The 23,059-nt window shown below is 37.9% G+C and overlaps 1 protein-coding gene across 2 annotated transcripts in view; it reads left to right on the top strand.

The window, feature by feature from the left end:
• The window catches only part of BNC2 (basonuclin 2), a 299,095-nt gene extending 277,883 nt beyond the window's left edge, over window positions 1-21,212 (top strand). Inside the window, exons 5-6 of one of the 2 annotated variants that reach the window (XM_018080995.2) lie at window positions 10,667-11,067; window positions 18,681-21,212. In XM_018080995.2, coding sequence (XP_017936484.1) covers window positions 10,667-11,067; window positions 18,681-18,793 — 514 coding nt within the window. In that variant the 3' untranslated portion in view covers window positions 18,794-21,212. Of the gene's footprint in view, window positions 1-10,666; window positions 11,456-18,680 lie in introns of those variants that run through there. The other variant, XM_008934775.2, reaches the window with a different exon arrangement.
• Window positions 21,213-23,059: the final 1,847 nt, after the last annotated feature.

Here is a 23,059-nt window from a genome sequence, read left to right as displayed (position 1 = left end):
ACTCACATCACTCAAGGTAAAATCTTTGGCATCCTCTACATTTCTGGGATTTAATTTTGAACACAGCACTCTCCAAGCTTGGGACAGCAGCCTAACTACCTTGGCACTTCAGCACATTCATAAATGACTGCATTAGGTTCTAAATTTTGATTAAACATTCTGTAATTAATCAATGGTAGACATGAAACAGTTGGCAAGGTCCAGAGCTGCAAAATGTTTAAGACATAAAACATTACAAAGTAATTAGAATGTGCTCCTTCAAGAGAAGGATTGCCTTCAATAACGAGGTAAATGATAGCATCATGTTTATTGTGGACGTAGGCAGCCAGTGCAATATGATAAACTGCAGGAGATACACATATCAGTAATCATCCACATTATTAGTGTCATTAATCATAATTCTAAAAATATGACAGCAGCAGCTAACTTTTTGACCAATTTTGCCTCTGCCTGTTGGCCGTTATAACTTCACTAATAGACTGCAGAGCTCCTCTGCGTGGCAGTTTGCATTGAGAATGGAAGGTTAATTATATTTCAGCTGCTGATTCCTTCTCTCCTCGGAAAAGACTGAGCACTTTGACAATCCCAGGAGCTCGCTGCTGTTAAACCAGTAAAAGTACCTTTATTGAGATTTTCTTCGTTGGTCAGGAATGAGTAGATGTTTCAAATGAGATATAAGCACCAGGCTGGGACGGCCACTAATGTTTCTTCCAAAATAATCCTTGGACAGCAAGCTGAACTTAGATATCTTTGCACAGTCTCTTGTGGATAAGTAAAAAGTTGAGAATTTAATAACTGCTGACAATAGTATGTATGGAAGAATCTCGGAGGATTGAAATTACTAAGGAGTCGGGACATCGATGAAAGGAGGTTATAGGATAATCAGCTATCAGTTGACCTGATAGGGATACTTATTTAGTAGTGTAAAATTACTAATAGAGGAACACTGTTGAACTGCCACATCATATTTGATTTTATAGTTCCTCTGGTAGTGTATAAATAAATCAGCATTTCTAGACAAACTAATATTGGGAATGAGAATTACTATTGCATTGTGACCAAATTAAATGGTTTACAGATTTGCTGTGGAACTTGAAAATGTACAAAACTATCCCTAGAACTGAGGTTTTATTGTGATTTTGAACTTTTCAGGTGCAATCAGTAAAGAATGTATGAACCTACTATACAAATCATGAGATAATGTGTTGCTGTGCATCAATATCTGAGAGAAAAGAATTGGTTTGAAAGCACAGTTGGTGAAAGCCAGCAGTTCTGACTGAGTTTTCTCTTTATTTCTGCATTTACTAAAACTTGAAGCTCAGTAAAATTCATGAATGGGTTGCTGAACTGGAGGAACTGTTTGTGTAAAAACATGCAAAATTATCAAATTTTTTGCATGGCTGTTGGAATTGTAAAATAAAATAAAGGATGAAAGCTTCTGATTACAAAACTTGAAATATGTAACATTTAGTTGATTTAGGTTGGAAAAGAAATGTTAATGCATGCAGTTTGGCAACAGATTCTACCTGGATGTTGGCTCAGTATTCTTAAGGGAAAATACACCTTGTGTGAAGGACCAGCAAAATACTTCAGCAGAGTGGAGATGAGGACCTAGCACATGACTGCAGTGCACGACTCTGTGTATATCATCTGCACAGCTAAACTTTTCTGTAGAGCTTTTGTGGACTGTAGAAACAGCTTTGGACTGATCGTCAGTGGTGCTGAGCACCTGCTATTTCCATCAGAGGACTTCGTCATATGTATGATGACCTTCTCATGCATGTAACATTGCTACACCAAGTTCACTTAGGAAATATTCTGTCAGACAAATCTTTTTGTTCTAAACTTTCTCAACCAGTCTAGATATTAGACAAAGAGTGCTGGCTATTCTGTAATGAGTCTGTTTTGCTTCCAGGCAGCTAGTGAAGTGAGAGGTTGAAGTGTTGCAACACAATTTTGATCATTTCTGAGTGAACTTTGGCAACTATGCCAGTGGTTATGCTTTTTGTTTGTAATATCTTTTGATCTTTAATGGACAACAATAGTAATATATTAAGAATATGACATGACCTTGCCTTGGTGCTTCTGAGCACACACAGCTTTTGTGGAAGTGTAATTCTGTTCAAACCATAAGGACTGTCTCACTCAACACCTCAACAGGTACGTACTGAATTATTGGGCCTTTCAAGAATCCCAAACCTGACAGATTTTACGTTAAAAATTATTTGGTAGCAAACATTGCCATCAGAGATCAGTTTCACATTTAACCTGAGTATTTACTCACACAGTCAGCTATCCTGCCTTCCCAAATGCTATCTCTGCATTAACATTTTTTATGCATTCCTCAGTGATGACAAATTGTTTTCTGACTGTTAACTGTGGATTAAGTATGCAAAAGACGTTTACCACTGCCAGTAAACCAATAATTCTCACTAACATCTTCAGAGTTACAACATTTATAAAGTTGCAAAGTGGAGTAAACAAACCATCTGTTTGGCTTTGCCATATATGTCATGCTCTCTTATTAGCATATTACGATTCATTTAGTAAACAAATTTGGTGATTTTGTTCATGTCAAAGTTAGAGAGAGCTTGAAGATGATTAACATTCCTGGGACAGACACATTAATACATTGCTTCCTCTGCAAAGTTAAATGGCTTCTCAGGAGAATCACCCCTTGTTGACAAGATGAGACTGTCAATTTTGTTTGCCTGCCACATTAGGGGCCGTAAGGGGATGGGAAGCTCTGAGAAAGAGGAGCAGTGTAGGCAGCATAATTCACTGTGAATTGAAAAAAGAAGTCTAATTCTGATAAATGGTCGACCCCAATACATCCTACCTGTTATTACAACAGACGTGCCGTATCTGTGCAGTAAATTAGTTAAACCCCTAAAGAGTTTGATGGGAGCTTATCTTCAAGTGAATAATTTGAGTGTAGAGGGAGCTGTCTTCGTGACCAGTGTGAGTGATTTGCTTCATATTGGAAGGGATTGAAATGACTGGGCTCCACATTAATTTGCAAGAACTTGCTTGTCCTTTATTTCCTGTATTTAATAAGTAGTGAGTTTTTTTACTTTTTTAATAGGTGCTGAACTGTATTTTACTTTTCGGATTTTCTTTCTATGAAATGTTAATATTTCCAGATTCTATGCAATTTAAAGCCTCAAGAACTGATTCTATTATCCCGTTCATGTAGAAATGCTTCGTTTTCATTGGGTAGTATAGTGGTTTTGCCTTGACTCATTCTGCAGTCTAGCCCTTATACCTACTTTCCCCCTTACATTTAGAGCCAAATTAAACATGATCAAATACATGGAAGCACTAATGTACAGTCCAATACCTTAGACCTGTTCAGATAAATGTGATTTTATAATTTAGGTCAGATCAGGATTTCAAACCAGTATTATCTTTGCTTAGATCTATGGCTTTTTTTCTTTTTACTTGAAAAACAAAACAAAACAAACCCTGTATTAAAGACTGACAGAGTGGCAAAATTAGCAGTAACTGAGAAAATATTTTTTAACAGTTTCTATTAATAATTAAGTTCCAGGAATTGTTTCATTGTAGATTCTTTTAAGTGAATTAGGGAAGTGATTGCTACTTCCTTCTTGAAGAAATATCAGAATTGAGGCCAATCTTTCTCATAAATATGTGCAATTATATTTAGCCAGAGTCTTACTGGTTCTTTGATTTTAGCTGCATGAAACTCAGCATTTCCAGTCTGCAGAGATTCTGCATTTCCAGTCTAGAGATTCTGAGAAAGCATAAAATTCTGCATTTACTTTCTGTTATGTTTGCATATTCTGAGCCTTTCTATGCATTTCAGGCTTAAATAAGCAGGAAAGGGACATGAAATTGAGGTAAGACCACTTTGCCATATTATCAAATTGTGTTAGCAATTAAAATCATGTGAAATTTTAAAACAAAACCATAAAGCTTAATTGACAGCCTTTGAGGTAAAGAGGAAGAAAGAGAACTTTCCTTTAACATTTCATTTCAGGTAAAAATGTAGGCTGAATACTGAGCTGAAAATATGTGTGGAAAAAGTCTCATAAGAGGAATAATGAAAGTTTAATTGTTTATATTTTAAACCAGATTGATAGAGCGTAGTTTTAAACTAAGTATAGCAGGAGGATAGCCTTTGTGGAGCCTGTACAATCAGAGCAGTTACTTCCATATCCAGCTTTAACAAAAGGTTTGCTGATCTGTGTGTAAACCACTAGATAAATGTGTGCTGGCTTTGATTTTCTAACAGAACCTTTTTCAAACTGCTGGTGATTGTAACCCAATAGTATCTTCTATCTTCTTTTAAAAAAATATACTATTACTTGGAAAAAACATAATTTAACAGAAAATAATTTTATGTTTACTTTTAATGCATTAAGTATCCAAATATCATTTTATTGTGTTACTTAATGTTGGGATCACTTACTGATCTTAAAGCAAATCTGAACAAAGACTGATGGCCCCATGCTGTGGTGTCCTGTTTATGATTTCTCTGCAGTGTTAGAATGGTAGGGCTGGGTGTTATTACTTTAGCAAATCATGTGTTTGCCAGAAAAGGCATTTTCTGAACATTTGAAGTATCAGAAATTGGGATAGTGGCTTTCTTGGAAACATAGGAAGAAAGGTTGTGGTGGGATACAAATGGAAATTTTGAAACAGATCATTTTAGAATATTAATGAACAATACAGTGTACTTTGATGTTTGACTGAGATTTTATTCAGAGAACTTTGTCACTTACAGTCGGCCAAGGAGAAGCAAGGGGCCAATAGCTAAGACAATTGAGTGGGACATCAGTCGGCTTGGCCCTTCTGTCTGACTGCATCAAGAATTGGAAAGTGGGTTTCCTTGGTCCCTAACTGACTGCCTTAACAATTATGATTCTGTTTCATTGTCAGTCTCTTTATCTTTCTCATCCCCTAATATTTAAGAATAATCATACTTTTCTCTTGCTAAAATAATTAAGAAAATGATGCTTGTATATCTTTTTCAACAACCTGTCCTGTCCTGAACTGTGAACAACACACTGAACCCAATTTTTCATGTAGTTGGGTTTGTACCCTCTGTCATACTTGACTTTAAATAAACAGTGCTCTTTATAATCCAAATTCTCTAACTCTGTTGTGTGCATCAGAGATGAGTTTTGTCCCAGTGCAGATAGGACTGCAGCCATGGTGCATCCAAAGCTGGACTTAAGTCATGCATAGAATTTATATCAATTTCTATGCCAGGACAAATTGTACTCTGATAAATTCCTTTTCACTCATTTCAAAAAGAAATAAAAAACCTGACTAGATAAGAATAAACTAAACTGAAGTGGCAATTACATTTTTTCTTTCCAACAAATGGAAAGATTAACAAAATCAGATTCATTGACAGGCAGAAAGAAACTGCTGAAGAGAACTCAGTCCAGATTTATGATCTGTGTAAATAGAATGTACATTTAATTGACCATATTTCCTAGGCTTATAATCCCCTTCCTTCTGTTGGTGAGTAGTGCATCTCTCACTGAGAATCTTGCTAATAGTAGGTAGGGTGGAACCCGCAGTGAATTCTAATTATGGTAGAATACTTCCATAAGCTTCGCAAGGGAAGGAAAATACTACCACGATTGGGATCATGCCCACAGTCAAAGAGCTGCTGTAACTGCTGCAGCATCCTACATTGCACTGCTACCAAAACTTGTATCTCAAAGAGCAGTGGTGAACTGGAAGGTGGGATACCATTGACACTTCACCACAAACACAGATTTCACATATATCATCATTATCATCATCATGCTTACAGCAGCACTGATCCATTCTTAAGGCTGAATTCACTCTAGTGGGGACTTTGCACACACTTTTGCCCACTATATGTCTAGTTCATGAATAGTAACTTGAAAGAAGAAAGACAATTATGTGAAAAAGTCAGGGATTCTGGGTCCTAAAATAAAGAGAATTTGCTAAAACATCCTTTCCACAATAAGCTATATTTGAAAACATCTTGGAAAAATACTTATTTTTAAGGATACATGGCATCTAGTACAGTGCTAAACTGATGTTTGGACATTCTATGGCACACCTAGTGTTCTCAGAAGTCACCCTCTTCACCATCCCTTGTTGCATAGGATGGCGTAGGTATGGTAACTGGAGCCGACTGAGATATGCCTTTAGCTTAACTCATTTGATCTCATATTCCTGTCTGGAAGACTTCAATCACCAGTTGTCTTTAAGCAACATTCCCACTCCCAGGAGCATGAAATGCTATTTTGTTAGTTTATGTACAAATAAGCAGTCTAAGATGTCCAGAGTCATTCAAAGGATTTAATTAGGTCAAATAATTCATTTTGTCACACACATATATATACCTCCACCAATCATTTATGTTCTTTAAGTTCTTTTCCCTGCAGATACAGCAACAAGTGCCATGATATAGTAATTGGATTTGGATCAGGGGTTGGACTTGATGATCTTGGAGGTCTTTTCTAACCCAATCTATTCTATGACTCTATGATTCTATGAAGTGAAGTGCAAAGGACACCAGATATGTCCTTAAATTGCCTAGCTCAGGCATGCGGAATAATGAAGCCATGGCACATTGAAGCTCAGCTGGTTTTGGCATATTTTGTTTCAGTATTTTCTGCCTATTTGATGGCAATTTTCATGCTCTGGCATAAATTACTCTGCCCAAGCTGTGCCTCAGCTTACTCAGGGACCATTGTTTACACATGCCTGGGAGCAGTATCTGGAGGAGGAAGGGGTAAGCAGCATTGTAAATCACATCAGGGAGCAGAACAGCTGAAGCAAAAAAACTGCAGGTGCTGTGGGGAGGACCAGATGAACAAGATGACAGAGTGGTTAGCAGTGGCTGGGGGCTGGTAGGGGACTTCCAGGCTTTGGGAGTGACAAAGCAGGGGAGAAAGAGTTGGATTAGGATGGAGTATCTCACTTTGGTATGGAGAAAGGGGTCTGGGACTTCAGTTTTGCTATAAGATTTCAAAACTTCAGTATCCAAATACGTGAATTTTTTTTACAATTTGTTCCTCCCATCCCTACCAGAATGTTTTCACATATAATATTTAGGAACATTATTAAACACAAGTGAAATAGATTAAGAAATGAAAGTAAAAGAATCAATTCTTTTGAACTGTGGTTGCATAATGGAAATCGACTGCTATGAATGAACCTATGTTCAGAAGTTATGAAGAGCAGAGCTAATGCACTACCATGAGTTCATCTTTATTATTACATTACACCTGAATCAATTGATAAAGTACCTTCTTTTTAAGGCTGGGAATGGCACTTAATTGAATAAAAGTCAATGTAATTATATTAGGAGAATCCAACAGTAGTGCTGACAGCGGAAAAGGGACACTACTGAGCAGAGTGCCAGAACTGGTCCGCACATTTCTGCACATCGTTTGCCTGACAGATATTATGAGCTGGTACATACTTTAACTAGATTACTGATTGTTACTGCTGTAAGTGAGAATTGAATAAGGGAGGCCTCTCTTCTTATCAGAGCATCAGCAGGGATTGCATCCTTACACTGGTCTTCCTTAGAATGACCTCTGTCTATCTGGGGCTCAGTGGCCCCTCTTTAATGTGGCGATTTGTTCTTATCTCTCTGTTCAGTGAATGCTGAAGTTATTTTCACTGCATGCCTGACTGCTGTTTTTCTCAGCAGCAAACCAAGCAAATAGTAAGCATGAATGCATGTCAGCACAGTTACAGGTAGCCTGACTAGCTTCTATGCTGCAACAAATTCCCATACCACAGGAGTGAGGAGAGGAGAGAGGGGGAGAAATCATTAGTAAACACATGAATATGTTATGAATAGTTCACAGTTATCCTTGAGATGATAAGCACAAATGTGCTTGTATGGCCATTTAATAACACTGGTCAGTGTGGACAGGCCTTCACAGTAAACATTTCTTGTACTGCAGTTAGCAACTTCATGTGGAGCTACATAACATCTGACACTAAGAAGGCAAGAGACCATCAGGACTACTGTTTATCATTCGTGTATGTGCACACTGCATGCATCTGTTAAGAACTCATTTGTGGATGATAATGGGGATGCTCTGAATATGCTTTGATTAATTTGCTTTATGTTTTCCATCTAGTGTGATTGAGTCAGTATCCATCAGGACAGCAGTATAAGTGATACTACAACTGACAACAATAGTTTCACAGTCAAGACTTTTTTTAAAGTCTGTTTTATTGGTTTCAGATTATTTTTTTAACCAGATTTGTCTGGATTGGAATGTGAATTTGTTCTCTCTCTCTCTCTCCTCCCCCTCCCCCTTTCTTTCTCTTTTCTCCTCTCTTCTCTCTCTCTCTCTCTTTTGTGATCTCAATTTAGCAAAAGATTAGAAAGCTGATCTTATCACAAGGTAAGCTCAGCCTTCCTAAGTGCAGTGTGGGGATATGCATAATTACACTTCTACACCTCAAAAAAACAATAGTGCTATACTTGCTTGCATAAAAAGAGTATTTCCCATGTGGGAGAAAAGCAAGAAATGCTCTCCACTTTTTTCCACCCTTGCCCATACCTCTCAACTCTCTCTCATTAGGAGAGAAATTTTCCATTCTAGACCACCCTCTTACTGGAATAATTGCATCCCAAGCAGACATAATTCAATTAAGTGCATGTCAGTGTTAAGTCAGATAACAGTTACCTGCATTTGCAGGTGAGTGGGACAGATCACTTCTATTGCTGTTTTCTTTATTTATTCCCGTAAGTTATGTGCAACAGATAGATGAATCACAAAGTAAGTAATAGAAAATTACAGAAATTAACTCCACATCAATTTAATCTTCCTACATTTGCATTTTCTTTATTTATCTGCGTTGTATTGCTGTACCATGTTTGGGACTTAACTACCTGGTTGAGAGGTATGTTTCAAAGGGTTTCTTAAAATAAAAGCTTCCAATAAGGAAATATTGCTAGTAGCTATTGTTCCTCTTCTCCCTTTTTTTGTTACTATAGGATCTGAATGTCTGTAAAATATTTGATCATTGTTATGTCTTCCCATGCCAGTTTTATACTTAGTACTTTTTTGAAAATTAAACTATTCCTATGTTAAAATTCTCTCTTTCTCTCTCTCTCCCCGCCCTGTCCCCATCCCACCCCCCCTTTCTTTTCCCTCCTACATTTGGTCTCTCATCTGCAATTTATAATGGGCAGACAAACTGGTGAGTCTGCATGTTGTAAATTGCGGGTTTGGGTCCTCAGCTTGCACAGAATGTTATGCAGTAGAACTTCGCTAATTCTTTTTTTTGCTGGTCTGAAAATCCAGTCACCCTCCAAAGAATAAAAAATTGTCACGAAAAATCGTCATTTCCTCAGCAATGCTGCACATTCCAAAAACTGAACCCTAAAGTTTTCTAATACTGAAAACTTTACACACATTTCTTATTCTTAAGCGCTTCAACAAAACAAGCATGTTCCGTGGTCAGAGGTCTTTGAAGTCTGTCTTTTTTGTTGGTTGCACTGTTAATTCAGTAAATGCTGTTTTTCACTACTGCAAATCAGTGATGTTCTACTGCAATGAATGAATAAAGCCAATGTCAAAAGTGGAGAGTAGAATGCAGTATTTAAAATAATGGGCTATTTTTAGAAGCTACTAACCCAAAATCTTACAATGCTTCCAAATGTAGAGCTTTATTTCTTGAGAACAAAGGCCCAGCTCCTGTAAAATGTTTGAGAATATTTTAATTTGCATCTTTTGGGATCTGATCCAAAGACCACTTCCATCAATAACAGTTTTCCAGTGTTTCTTGAGCATCTGCAGTGACCTCAGCAAATACCTAAACCAAAACTCATGCTTAATTTTTTGATTGATTTGGGGCAAAATTCTCACTGCCATTAGTAGTTTGGTTTTTTTACTGAACATTACACTGCTTGCGTCAGTCAACACTGCATCAGACACAGTACAGGGAAAAGTGTCAGTGCGTACCCAGAAGGATGGAACCACTGACTTTGGTTAAGATTTTCAGAAACTTACATGTAGATTTCAGAGACTTGTTCTCTTAAACCCTTCAAGTGTTCTCCATCTTGGATTGGCGCAATTCTGAATCCCTTTATAGCATAATTAAATTAGCAGAATTGGGACCTCTGACTATGTATCAGTCAGTTACCTTTTATTTTATTCTTTTCCTATATTTCACTTCCAGATTTATGTGAGTTGATATATATATAAAGATATATTTATATGTATGTATATATAAATATATATAGATACAGATCCGGATTTAGACACAGATAGAAACACGCACAGCTATTCTGTATATTAATATTTTTTTCTCTTGAAGCAAGGCTTTTAGGAAGGTCAGCAGGGATTCAGGAGCCAAGAAGTGCATTTTGCATTTTCTCCTAGTGCAGTTTATTATTTTGTAAATATCAAATAAAAGGGCTGTAGCTGCTGCTGGGGACTAATGTTGAGGAGCAGCAGCTGAAAAGAAAATATGGGGAGGGTAAATTGCTTGTTTTGTTTAGTTTTTATGTTGCAATTTGTTCACTTATAACAAGGCTGAAATCTGCAAGAAACATGAATAGGGGATATTTTCATGATAAATTATTGCTAAATCAGAATTTGTATTTGATGTTTAATGACTGTATGTTTAATCAAAAATACTGTACATTTTTCCTTCTCTCCCTTCCCTCTTTCTTTCCCAGACACAGTGCTAACATAAACCTGCACCGTAAACTGTTGACCAAAGAACTGGATGACATGGGCTTGGACACTTCACAGCCTTCTCTTAGTAAGGACCTCCGCGATGAATTTTTGGTGAAGATATATGGCGCTCAGCATCAGATGGGGCTTGACATAAGGGAAGACACCTCCTCACCTGCTGGTACTGAGGATTCCCATATGAATGGGTATGGCAGGGGCATGGCGGAAGACTATATGGTCCTAGACCTGAGCACCACCTCCAGCATCCAGTCCAGCAGCAGTATCCATTCCTCAAGAGAATCTGATGCAGGAAGTGATGAGGGTATTCTCCTGGATGACATCGATGGAGCGAGTGACAGCGGGGAATCTGCCCACAAAGCAGATGCCCCTGCCTTAGCTGTAGGTATGGGCACCGATGTCCCAGGATCCCTCATGTTCAACAGTGTTTCGGTGAGCAACGGTGGGATAATGTGTAACATTTGCCACAAAATGTACAGCAACAAGGGAACCCTCAGAGTGCACTATAAAACAGTGCACTTGCGAGAAATGCACAAATGTAAAGTCCCTGGGTGCAACATGATGTTCTCCTCTGTTCGTAGCCGAAACCGGCACAGTCAGAACCCCAATCTGCATAAAAACATTCCCTTCACATCAGTAGATTAGTTCGAGGATGGACACAGCATAATGCCAGCTCTCAGAGAGGGCCCACTATATCTGAACTGCCATATACAGTCTCCCTTTATATGTATGTGTGTGTGTATATATATATATATATATATATACATATATATATATACATAAGTATATATATAATCTTTTTCTTTTCTTTTTTAACAAAAGAAACACCAGGTGCTTTTCCCCCTTTGTTGGTTGTTGGGGTTTGTTTTCCCTTTTTTTTTTTTTTTTTTTTGATAGAAACAAAAAGGTGGGACCTTTAATTTGGGAGAAGAGGTCCTTCATGGAGAAAAAAAGCGAACAAAAACAAAAAACCCAAAGCCACAGAAAACTTGCAGTTGTCCCTAGTTCTGTTAGAATGTTCTTTGGTCATCTCTAGAGACAGTTTGTCCTACCTGTGACTTTTGCCTGAAAAGAAAAAAAAAAACAAAAAACACTAACCCCCCCAAAACAAAAACACACAAAAAAATTGCAAACAAACAAAAAGAGAAAGAAAAAACAATCTACTTAGTTGTATTTGTGTCTTCTAAGCATTGGGGATAACATTCTACTAAGCATGGCTGTTACACTTGTATATATATATTGAGCCTTGACAGGCCTATGATGTAAAACAATTGTATTGATGGTGGTTTAACTCTATTTTTTTTTGCTTAATTTTTACAGTTACATTCAGCTGTTAGATAAGCAGGAAAAATAGTTTGCTGGTTAGTTCTACTCATTTATGTTAGCTTTAATGCACATTTTTAAAAGAACCACAGTCTTGTTTTAACTACCTGCTAGATATAAGTACTACAGAGGTGCTGGCATGCTTTACAGTACCTGATTTGATACAGATTTTTTTGTCTTGTACTATTACATAATTCCAGTCATGCACTTTTTCGTACACTACAAGGGGATGTGTAATAATATCCATGCTTTTTTTTTTTAAACTATTGCCATATTTTCAGTAAGTGTCTTTAAAAAATACACTTAGATAAAGCGATCTGGTCAGTATGAGGGCATGAATGCCAAACAAAGAGTATTAGTGTTTAGTGTTAATACAAAAGTGCCAACTTTGCACACGTTTTGAAAAAAAGAAAATGTAGTTATTCTCCATTACCACAGTTGTAGTTTTTGGACTACACGAAAAAAGTACTGGGGAGGGAAAAGGGGTAAAGTGAAATACAGAATTCTTGGTGCTTTTTTCAAGTGCCAATTGTTACTAGAAACAATAGTGCATCCTTATTCCTTATATACTGCGTTGCATAAAAGAAAAAAAACCAAACAGAATTGTGTCATGTGAACCAGTAGAAACTTTTTTTTTCAAACATGCATAGTATTTGGGGATATAAATGCTGATACTACTTGTCACAGAACAAAGATGAATATAATTTTGTGTGCTTCTTATTATAGCCTGGATTTTTGTGGTGTTTAAAAGAAAAACCAAAAGGAACAGGGAAATAATGTTAACTATGTTGTTCTGTAAAGTTGTCTTTTTTGCAATGGAAAGTGCTGTAGTATGATTAAGGCATGTTTTATAGAAGCAATCAAAAGAAATTAATGGCAGAAGCACTTAGTAGCTCTGAAAACATAAGCTGGACTTTTTATTGGGTTACTTTCCCTTTGGATAAAATTAGAGGCCAGAAAAAAAGGATGTCTAGTTGTGTAAATGTTTTGTGTTTCACTCGCATGATTTGTCAGAAAAAAACAAAAGTCCAAGAAAGATTGTGAGCAAGACAGCAAGCATGAATAGGAGACAGAGAAGGAGCAAGCAGCTGAGAAAGGCAGAGAAAAAGAGAGGGTGCCCTCTGAATCTTTTTTGTTTCTGGTGTTCACACGTGTTGCTTGAGCCAGAAAACCACACTGGCAGCCTGAGTTACCACAACATTCTGAATGAGTGATGGTATTTGCATAAGTTCAGTCTACAGCCAAAGCCATTAGGATGTGTGTTGTAGACTCTTTTCTTTACAAAACCAATAACAATAACAAAAGCAAAATGAAAAATAAACAAACAAAAACCCAAGGGATATTTCAGCATACAATAAAATATTCCTTCAGTGAGAATGTGTTCCTTTTCTGTATTTACTGAGAACGTTATTCTTCTTAGCCAAGAGTCAGAAATGTTGCATTGTTTCAGCTTGTTGCTGTTTTGTTTTGCTGTGCATTTTGATTATTCTTATTTTTTATGTCCACTTGAGTACTTAACTCCTGTTATGTTTTCTAGAGGAAACTCTTAATATGGATTTCCTTTTTTTGGTACTTCTTATTCATTTCAGTATTTTTGTTTCCAAAAGTAGGGATCAATATCTAATAAATCAGTATTTCCAGTTGTAGAAAATAAAAGAAAAAATTGTTCTAAATGAATTTTCACTATGTTCCTATGGGTTACAAGCCTCTGATAATTTTTGATTCTGTACACTGATGAAGCCCTGAAAACATTTGTGGATCCTACAGAAATTATAAAGAAAATTTACCTTCTGGTTTAACAAAAAGAAACTTTATAGCAAAACACCAAGCTGTTTCACTGACACTTTTCTTTCATCTTTTTTTTATTTTCTTCAACATTTTAACTACTTTGCCTTATTAAATTGAGTGGAGAGATCTGCTTTGCTTTGTTTTATGTTGTGCAAGCTCAGTGTGTTTGTGAGAAAGGGAAATTAGAACAGTAAGGATGCATTCTTCCAAGACATATGAACCTTTGTAGTGTTGTCTGTACTGCACTCTCATGTCTCCTCCCAGGCTATTAGGTACAAGTAATATGGAAAGTCTGAAAAACAAAATAACAAAAAATGAATTATATATACAGAAAAAAACCCACTGTTTTGTAGTATGTACGGTATAAATAAATAGCATTTTTAATGAAAAACACATTTGAGGTATATAAATAATTCCCGCTTAATGAATCACTGTTCATCATTCTCATTTCACTCTGTTTCTGTTAGAGTTCAAATGGTTTTGGTAAACTTGTTTGGAAACTTAAACATCATCACTAGATAAATTCAGTAGATTACTGAAATTAAAAAAAAAAATCTGTTTATTACCATAATGAAACTACACATTCTAAAAAATAAAGAAGCAGGGAAAAACCTCCAAAACCTGTTAGAAGCTCAGCACACCTACTCTTAACTTCATTCAGATTTTACTTAAGTCATCATCTCTGTCTTAGGGACAGAATATTACTCACTGTTATTTCTAGGCGAATCAAGTAGTTTCTTCAGTGCTAGTGATACTGATGTAGGAACAGTCTTTGTTTTAGAAAAGCACATACACTTACATTGAATTGAATGGCATTTTCCTCCTTCTTGTTTACCATGCATCTCTATGAGAATCTGTGTTTATCAGAATTGTCCCTGTGGTGGAACTTGTATCATCTGACATTATCTGAAAAATTCTTAAAAGGGCTGTGTTTTTCTGACAGAAAGTAGCATTTTTGAGTGATCTCAGCAGTGACCCAGACTGCAATAAGATTAATGACCAAACATCTCATCTGTTCAGCACAGGACATGACTGTAGCGGTGTGATGACAAGTATTGTGCAATTACTTGTGTTATCACAAACCTGTAGCTATCCCTTTAGTTTCCAAACCTGTCAGTCTAAACCATTTAACAAAAACTAGACCAACTTTGAGGAAGAGACTCTTCACTTTACATGGAATTAGTTCCTTCTTTTTCAGTTCCTGTAGTTATTGGCATCACTCTTTCCACATTGTTTCGCTGTTTTGTTTATTCAAGGTAGTTGTATTTTTCTGTAAATATCAAAAAGCTTTGTCTGCAATTGGGAAATAACTGTACTGAACCTCCTTTAGAAACAGAACTACTTGTCTGGAGGTTGCTTAGGATTTTTCTTTTCATTGGGGGGTGGTGTTTCAGGAAATAATAATGGTTAATTGCTAGGTATCTTTTGAAAACCTGTATGACAATTTGGAAGTAAAACCAGCAGTCAAAGGACAAGAATGGAAATCATGGGGTTTGCCCATAAGTATGCTCCTGTGAGGACTAATTAGCTGGTATTAGTAAAGAGCTAATTTAACTCATACATATTTTTGCACACCTTATAATATTTAGTCAGTTTTTCTGAGCTATATCTCAACCAGGTACATTTTATTATGGCTGAGTTTTAACTTTGTCTTTTAAACTGCAGTTAACTCTGTTGTGACACTGTAGTCGTGCACAAAAGGTACAAGCACTCTGTTACTAAGTCACAACTCAGTTTGACAAAATGTAGAACATATAGATTAAAAAGCCTAAAAGCACGTGGACACTGCTCTTAAAGAACTCTCAAAGGCTTTTCATGACTGAGCTTGTAAAATTTGTATGTTACTAGGGATCCGTAGATACTTTACACAGCAGAAATTGTGCACCATATTTGTTGTGACTAAACTTCAGTGTATTTCCTTCCTTCCTTCCTTCCTTCCTTCCTTCCTTCCTTCCTTCCTTCCTTCCTTCCTTCCTTCCTTCCTTCCTTCCTTCCTTCCTTCCTTCCTTCCTTTCCTCCTTCCTTCCCTTCCTTCTAATGTGGAAATGAAAGTGTACTTTCTCTGCCAGTTCCACAAGTTTATAAGTTTTCCATCATCTATGCGTTTCCCATTCCATCCCCAAAAAAGGAACTGTTTCAGAAAACTAGTAGAGTCAGGTCCTAAACAGTGAAGTAGCTGCCAGGGGAGGTCAGTACCTCAACTCATCTGCTCTAGTACAACTAATAGAGCTCTGTGGGTATCATGAAAGCTCAGAAACATGATGGATGGTTCAAGGTCTGATCTGTTCTAGAAATAGAACCCATTTTCAAGATTTAGTTCCAAAAATTTCTCCTTCAATGTGTATGATATTTTAAAATCAAAGTGCGTGGTATGGACCCATTTCTCACTTAAGGATGTCAGCTGCCATCAGAAAATAAGGCATCTTTTCAGAAATGTATTTGTACTCAGATTCTGCAGCACATTTTCTCAGTAACATTGGTGGCAGGAAAAAGAATAAGAGAGAGAAAGTGCTTGGTCTAGGAGTGCGCACATGCTTCTTTAAATTTTTTGTGCCACTTATGTGAACAGAACTTACTTTTTCTGCCCCCAGAATGTTTTTATCACTTCGCTCTTTGGGTTAACAGAACTCTTTATTTCAAAAGAGAAGCAAAGGTGTCAGTGCTAAGGGCAAGGAGGCAGCAGTTCTCTTTGGGGAAAAGGGGAGTGGCAGACATGATGGCAGCTGGTATTTTCAGTTCCTTCTTAGTTTTGTTTTTTTCTTATATAGCGACATAAGAAAAGGACTTTGCTGCTATAGTGACTCAACAAAACAGTGACTGTAGTCACTTTGCTAGATAAGCATCAGTGTATCCTGCAGTTGCCACATGATGAGTTGGGCTTTTTTTTCCTGTCCTGTAGGGACATAAAAGGAACTCTTTTCCATACCTATTTTTATTTCATGAACAGAGCAATATCATATGATGGACTGAACCTTTCAACCACATGTTTGCCCAAGTACATGTCTGTTCCAGTCCCATGGTTTCTGTCTCTTCTTGCCAACGTTGCAGCATTATCACTGCCTTTAAAATGGCTGTAACAGAGTAAAGCAGCAACTATTTTACATAAGTAGAGTAAGTAATATTATCTTGAGTCTGTAGATAACCAGGCTTGTTTTCTCTCTTCAAGTCATGATGTTGAATGACAACTTTGATTTTTTGATTGAGGTATTGATCATGTATATCCCGATACTGTTGCTGTTATGTTTGGCACTGACACTTAAAGGAAAATGGTTCTGGACCACCAAAGGGTTAAAAAATGGACATGTTTTTGACAAGTCCTCTGACTTTTGCCAGTATTATTGTTCATTATGATGACACTGTGTTTTTTTTAATAGCAGCTGTAGTTGTCATGAAACTATTTTCCCATTCCTCTCCTTTAAAGTGTAATGTTGTAAATTCATGTGACCTTTCCTGCAAAGAATAAATATTTCTTTTTTTATATAAGATCTCAAGACAAGGCTTGGTTTGTAACGAATAGCGGCCCATTACAAAGCAGGAAAAAAACTGAGCTGAGCAGAAAGAAGCTTCAGTTCAATTTCACCTCATATCTTTCTAATAACTTACTTGTCACTTTATTACCTTCCAGTAATGTGAATGCTGCTGACATGACTGTCACACTAACAGCAGACAACACCCTCTCTTGCTTAGCCCCAGCTCTCCTGGCTACTTATTGCACTGGCCCTGAAGGGACACAAACTAATAGTGTGCTTTCAAGTTCAGCACTTGGCCATCAAATATAAAAGGATGTGTAATTGCCTGTTTATCCCTTGTGAAGGCGAAATTGAGTGTAAGAACCAGGCTTTCCCTTCCCATTTCTTGACATACACCCCCCCCACACACACACACACACACATCTACAGTGAGCAAAAGGAAGTCCCATCTGGAGCACTTTGATTTGTCTTTGGGAAGCACAAGGCTGCCAGTGGCTGCTCTATCGAGCTATCAGGCAGACAGTAACAAGATGGCTTCTTAGCAAAAGGTCAGCTGAGAAATACTGTCTGTAATGGCACTTTTGTCTGCTTATGTAGCAACTAATTGCTTTGTATTGGCATAAGCCATACTGTGCCTGCTAGAAATAGTCATGTGAATTTGCTACATCTTACTTCATAGGTTCAGTGCCAAATAGGATGTGCAATTTCTTTTTTTTTTTTTTTTTACTGGTTTAGCCTGCCCGTCAATGCGAGAGCAATATTATCCTCTTGCATTCCTATAGTGAATGCCAATTCCAGCTATCCTATTCTGCTGTGATAGAAACATCTCCTGCTGAGGTCAGTGTGAACCTCTGTTAGAAAAACATATCTGAGATACAATCTGCTGTCCTCATACGAGGAGGAAGTTTTTCTGATTTATCCTTTAATTTACAAGAACACTGCAAAAAATACAGGCTCCAGAAGTGCTTCTCAGATGGGGCTGTCAGAAGAGAGAGAGTTTTATAGTGAAGTAACTTGAGACCATGTGCTGTGTAAGTGCATGAAGGCCAGCATACCTGGCTCCAGCCACTCCCCTTCCTTTATACTATGTGCTGACAGATTGCTGAATAGCAGTTGAAAATTCAAGTAGGCAGAGGAGCTGCTGGAGCGTGCTTTCCTTGCAGGATCAGTAGTCAAAGACAGGTTTCAGGCAAAGCCCAAGACGAGGAGACCTGAACATATCTTTGGATTGATTCATGACACTGGTGGGCTGCAACTCCTCTTTGCTGGTTCTAGATGCTAATGCTGTCTCCAGCACGATGTGGTAATTTGATGTTTACTGCAACAGAGGTGATGGTGCCCACTATAAATATGCTGAGATCTTTTACCAGTCAAAGGTCACTGATCTTTTCCCTCTTTTTCCTTCCGAGTTCATCAGAAGCTACAAGGGTGAAACCAGCAGACAAATTCCTGAGGCCTGTTTGTATCAGAAGTCTAAAGGCTGAGCCCAGACTCTGTTCCCCTGTCAACTCCATGTGTACATGGCACTGACGGAGGTGGAAGCAGCTGGATGAGCTGACCTGCAATGATGAGCTTGGGTAGCCTTTCTTGGTGTACCATTTCTGAGACTGTTTGTGGAATCTGAGAACTTTCTGATTGAAGAAACTATTTGTGTACTTCATGTGTGTGTGTATGTATGTGAGTGTGAGTGTGACAGACAGAGAAGGAGAAACAAACACAGTGTTAGAACAACGAGTCTTAAAATGAAGACTACAAGTGAGCAAAATTATATCATTTTCATCATTACATAGATATATATATTTCCTCATGCACTTAAAAGCACAAGAAGCATGAGTGAGCAAATATCTAATGTGTAGAGAGGTTTTTTCTGGTATTCTACAGATTTTGTATACTGCTCCCTTCAAACCTTTGGAGACAAATATCTTAGAAAAATGAAGAAAAGCATCCAGGGCAATTATATTTCTAGAGAAGAAAGAGAGAGCAAGAGTAGCTAAGTGATGCATAAAGATTTTATAAGGCATCCATTGTCAAACAAAAGGTTGAGAATAATCAGAGGATAATGCACAGTTAGGATGGCAAACTCATCAATAGTTAATCACAACCTGTCCACTTCTGTCACGAAATGGAGGAGGCTATGAACAGTGGCTCTGGAGCACCAGTGGCAGTTGTGCATGCGTGTGTCTGTACCTGAGCGGGGGAGCATTATGCAATCATCACATCCAGCTCAAGATGTTGTCACATGGTCTACATTCCCGTCCCCCCACCCCTTCTCCTGTACTGATGGGGCAGAATGCTTCCCTCCACCCCATCACCACTGCTAAATGGTACAGAAGCCACATGAATTGTGATTCTAGGGATGTTGTTCTTAGTTTACCCGATGAGCTATGGAGTAAATAGGGCCACTTAAGCTGTACAAACTAAGGCTGATTTATTAATTATTTTTCAACTATATTTTTACATTTGGATTTTTTTTTAACTTTATTTTTTAACAAACCCTTGTACAATCTTCAACCATTGTCTTAATTTTCCCATTTTCTTCACCTGTCTCCACCCCTTCTTCTCTTATGCCAAGAGAGTGTCTCATTCAAATTCTCTCAGAAAAGTAACACATCCTCCTGGTGTTCTTCATTTTGGATAGTTTTATGCATTCCATCTGTGAAAATGGTCACCTTTTGGAAACTGGCAAAATTAATAAAATGGCCAATGTTGTTTTTGTGTATCTCATTTAGCTATTTATAAATATGAAATTCAGCATGCTGCTTGTGCACACTTTGGTTCCTATGTCATATGGGGCTCCTTTCTCAGAATGTGGCTGTTTTTTGATGAGCAGCATTTGTGTTCTCAGTTCATCCTTCTGCCTCTCCTCCAGTCTATAAGAGTGACCTGTGTTCCAGTGCAATGTATGTGTGATAGGTGCACAAATAGGTTGATCTGAACCCTGAACACATTCAAAATTTACCCTGGCTGAAGTTCTACACACTTTTACTTATCACAAGCAGAGTACTGCAGTTTGTCCCTACGAATAACTCACTGTAGGGGGCTTACCCCTGTGGTCAAAGGGGTTTAGAGTTTCATTGTTTGACTGAAGGCTCTTGCTCACTGGCACAGTTGTTCCTTTAACAGCTTTTAACTGAGAAGGTCAAACATGGTGATTTGCTATGTAGCTATCTGCTGTGTTTCAGTTCTCCTGAAATGGAAAGATGGAAATCTGACTGGGGGTTCACGTGGAGATGTAAACGGAGATAAACTGGATTTGAACCTTCATGTATTTGAGGGTTCTTAGGGGGCTGGCAGTGTATTCAGTCACAGAGGCATAAAGCCTGGAAGCCCCTTTCTCAGCAGGCCTGGGAGGGCTCTCACAGCCCAGCTGCAACCCCCGTGACACCCTGTGATGCACCAACAGCGGCAAAGGGGCTGATGCATACAGAATGGCAAGATTGCAGCTGTTTTGCAAAGCTAGACTTCTTCTGGTGGACTTTGTCAAGACGTGTTCCTGGTGTTCCCCCGACAGGCATAGGAAAGTGCGCAGTCAAGGCTTGATGGACATTTTTACAAAGGCCCTTCTCTGTTTGGAATAGAGGAGGCTTTTCATTTTCACTGTTTGATCTCAACGTGAACAAAACGTGAATGCTCTGCTGTCCTGCCTGCAGAACCAAAGCATGCACTGTAGAATATAGCTGTACAAGGGGATACAAAAAACTGCATCATGTTGATCTAATAATCGTACATTGGTAGCTTCATAAATATTGTATGTACTCTAAACAAGTTTTTTCCATTTGTAGTCTGAGGGAATTGAAAATCCTGTTTTTAATTTGACATTTCTTTTCTTGTATTTTCTGTACTGTAACTGTCCTACAGTATGTCTTTTGCATAAAATGCATAAGGTTTTGGGGATATAAATGGAGTTTTACTCATACTTTGTCCAAATACCTCTTGTAATTTGTATCAAAATTCTTGTACAATTTTTATATTAAAGATTTATCAGTCACTGACCTTTCTGTCTCTTTGTCTTTCATTTCTCCTTTTTTTTTTTTTTTTTTTACTGATTCAAACAATATACATTTTCATGGAAAGACATATGGTCATGGAAAGACGCTTAGCTGCAAAGTTTGCACAAGCTCTCTTGTAGTTTGATAGCTGCACACTGCATTTAAGAGTTTTGCATACTTCCCAGAAATTGAACAGATTAAAGCTTTTTGGGAGAGGGATTATTTTTTTTTCCCCTAGCTTGTACACATTTCCTTAGAAATGTCATCCTTAGTTTGTCATCCAGAATCCTATAGCCTCACTAAATTAGTTACCTGAATGTCTGCAAAAAACCCTTAAGATGGACATTGCTCACACTTAGGTATGTCTGACAGATGAAAAAATTGAAGTGAAAGGTCTTGCCAAACTCTAACTTGGTGTTCTAGCACAGGTCAGTCCCCTTTTCACTTTTCAAAGCAGAGGCACACAGCTCATAAATCTCACTATTTGAGTAAGAATTTTCTTGTGCTTTGAAATGGTGAGGACTCTGGCCAAATGTGTCTCCCCACTGACCTTTGTCCAGAAATCTAGGACTTCAGCAGTAAAAATTTATGACCAGAGGATTTTGACTCAAAGGACTCACCTTTGAGTCCTTGGAACTGGCTTTGTACTCCCCACTGACTGGAAGAGGGTGTGGTGTGGGGAGATGTTCTGAAAACCCATTTGCAGGGCAGAATACTTTCTTTTGTTAAGAAGTCTCACTTTTCTTCTAAGGAACAGCTGTAGCAGCTGGGAAAATATGAGTAAGATTCTTCTTGGGTAAATGCTTTTGGTTTGGCCTGAGGTCTTATGTGCTAGTAATTTTCTACATACTGCGTTTCTTGCCAATGAAGAAAGAAAGTAGTCCTATAATAGGATAGTTTTGTCTATGGCACTGTGCTCATTGGGACAAAAAGGCCAGGTTACAAGCATGTCCAAGGCAATATGTTGGAATATGGTTCATATTCATTCATTCTACAAGAGAAGAGTAAAAAAACCCTAGCTTGTTAAGTGCTATGAAAAGCTGAGCACTGGGGTGGTGATGCCTCAAAATATCTGGGTATGTGCAGAATTTTAAGCACATGTACAGTCTTGTTAAGCTCGATGGGAATGGATATGTGCTTGCAAATGAGCCCTTTATTCTAAAGTATTAGCTGGACTGGAAAGAGCCTGTTCAGTGTTTGGCAAGAGTAAATAAGACATTTTTGGTTGCCTCACATTTCCTTATCAGCAAAATTGAGGCAACTGGACTCACCAGCTGAATGTGGGGCAGAGAAAGAAAGAGATGTGAAGGCCAAAAACAAGAACTTGTGAAGCACTGTGAACTGTGCATCTGAGGAGAGTGATTGGTGGATAAAACATACTTTCTGATGGATTTAGAATTTTCCCAAGGTCTATCTTTTTGCAGCCCTCCCAGTGGGACCAAAACCCATTTTTCTGCAAAACATCTACCTCTAAAAACAGGACTTCACTATCCAATCCAGCGACTTTACAGGTTAAATTTATGTTGGATGACATGAGCTGTAAGCATAAGGGATGTCTGCCACAGGTCCACAAACGAAAGGCTTGAGAGGGTTTATTCAACTTGCCTGTTTTTAAATCAGAAATAAAGAGCTCAGTAATGAGCTGAATGCCTTTAGTCTCGTACTGACTTCCAGTATTTAGCTGCAAGTCATTAAAATACACATCACCCCATGCCTTCCCTTCCCTTCCCTTCCCTTCCCTTCCCTTCCCTTCCCTTCCCTTCCCTTCCCTTCCCTTCCCTTCCCTTCCCTTCCCTTCCCTTCCCTT

This window comes from Manacus vitellinus, unplaced genomic scaffold (assembly GCF_001715985.3).
Source record: "Manacus vitellinus isolate BGI_N305 unplaced genomic scaffold, ASM171598v3 scaffold_50_pilon, whole genome shotgun sequence".
Lineage (NCBI taxonomy): Eukaryota > Metazoa > Chordata > Aves > Passeriformes > Pipridae > Manacus > Manacus vitellinus.
Note: the sequence above shows the minus strand (reverse complement) of the source record. Positions and strands in the feature narration are given on the sequence as shown.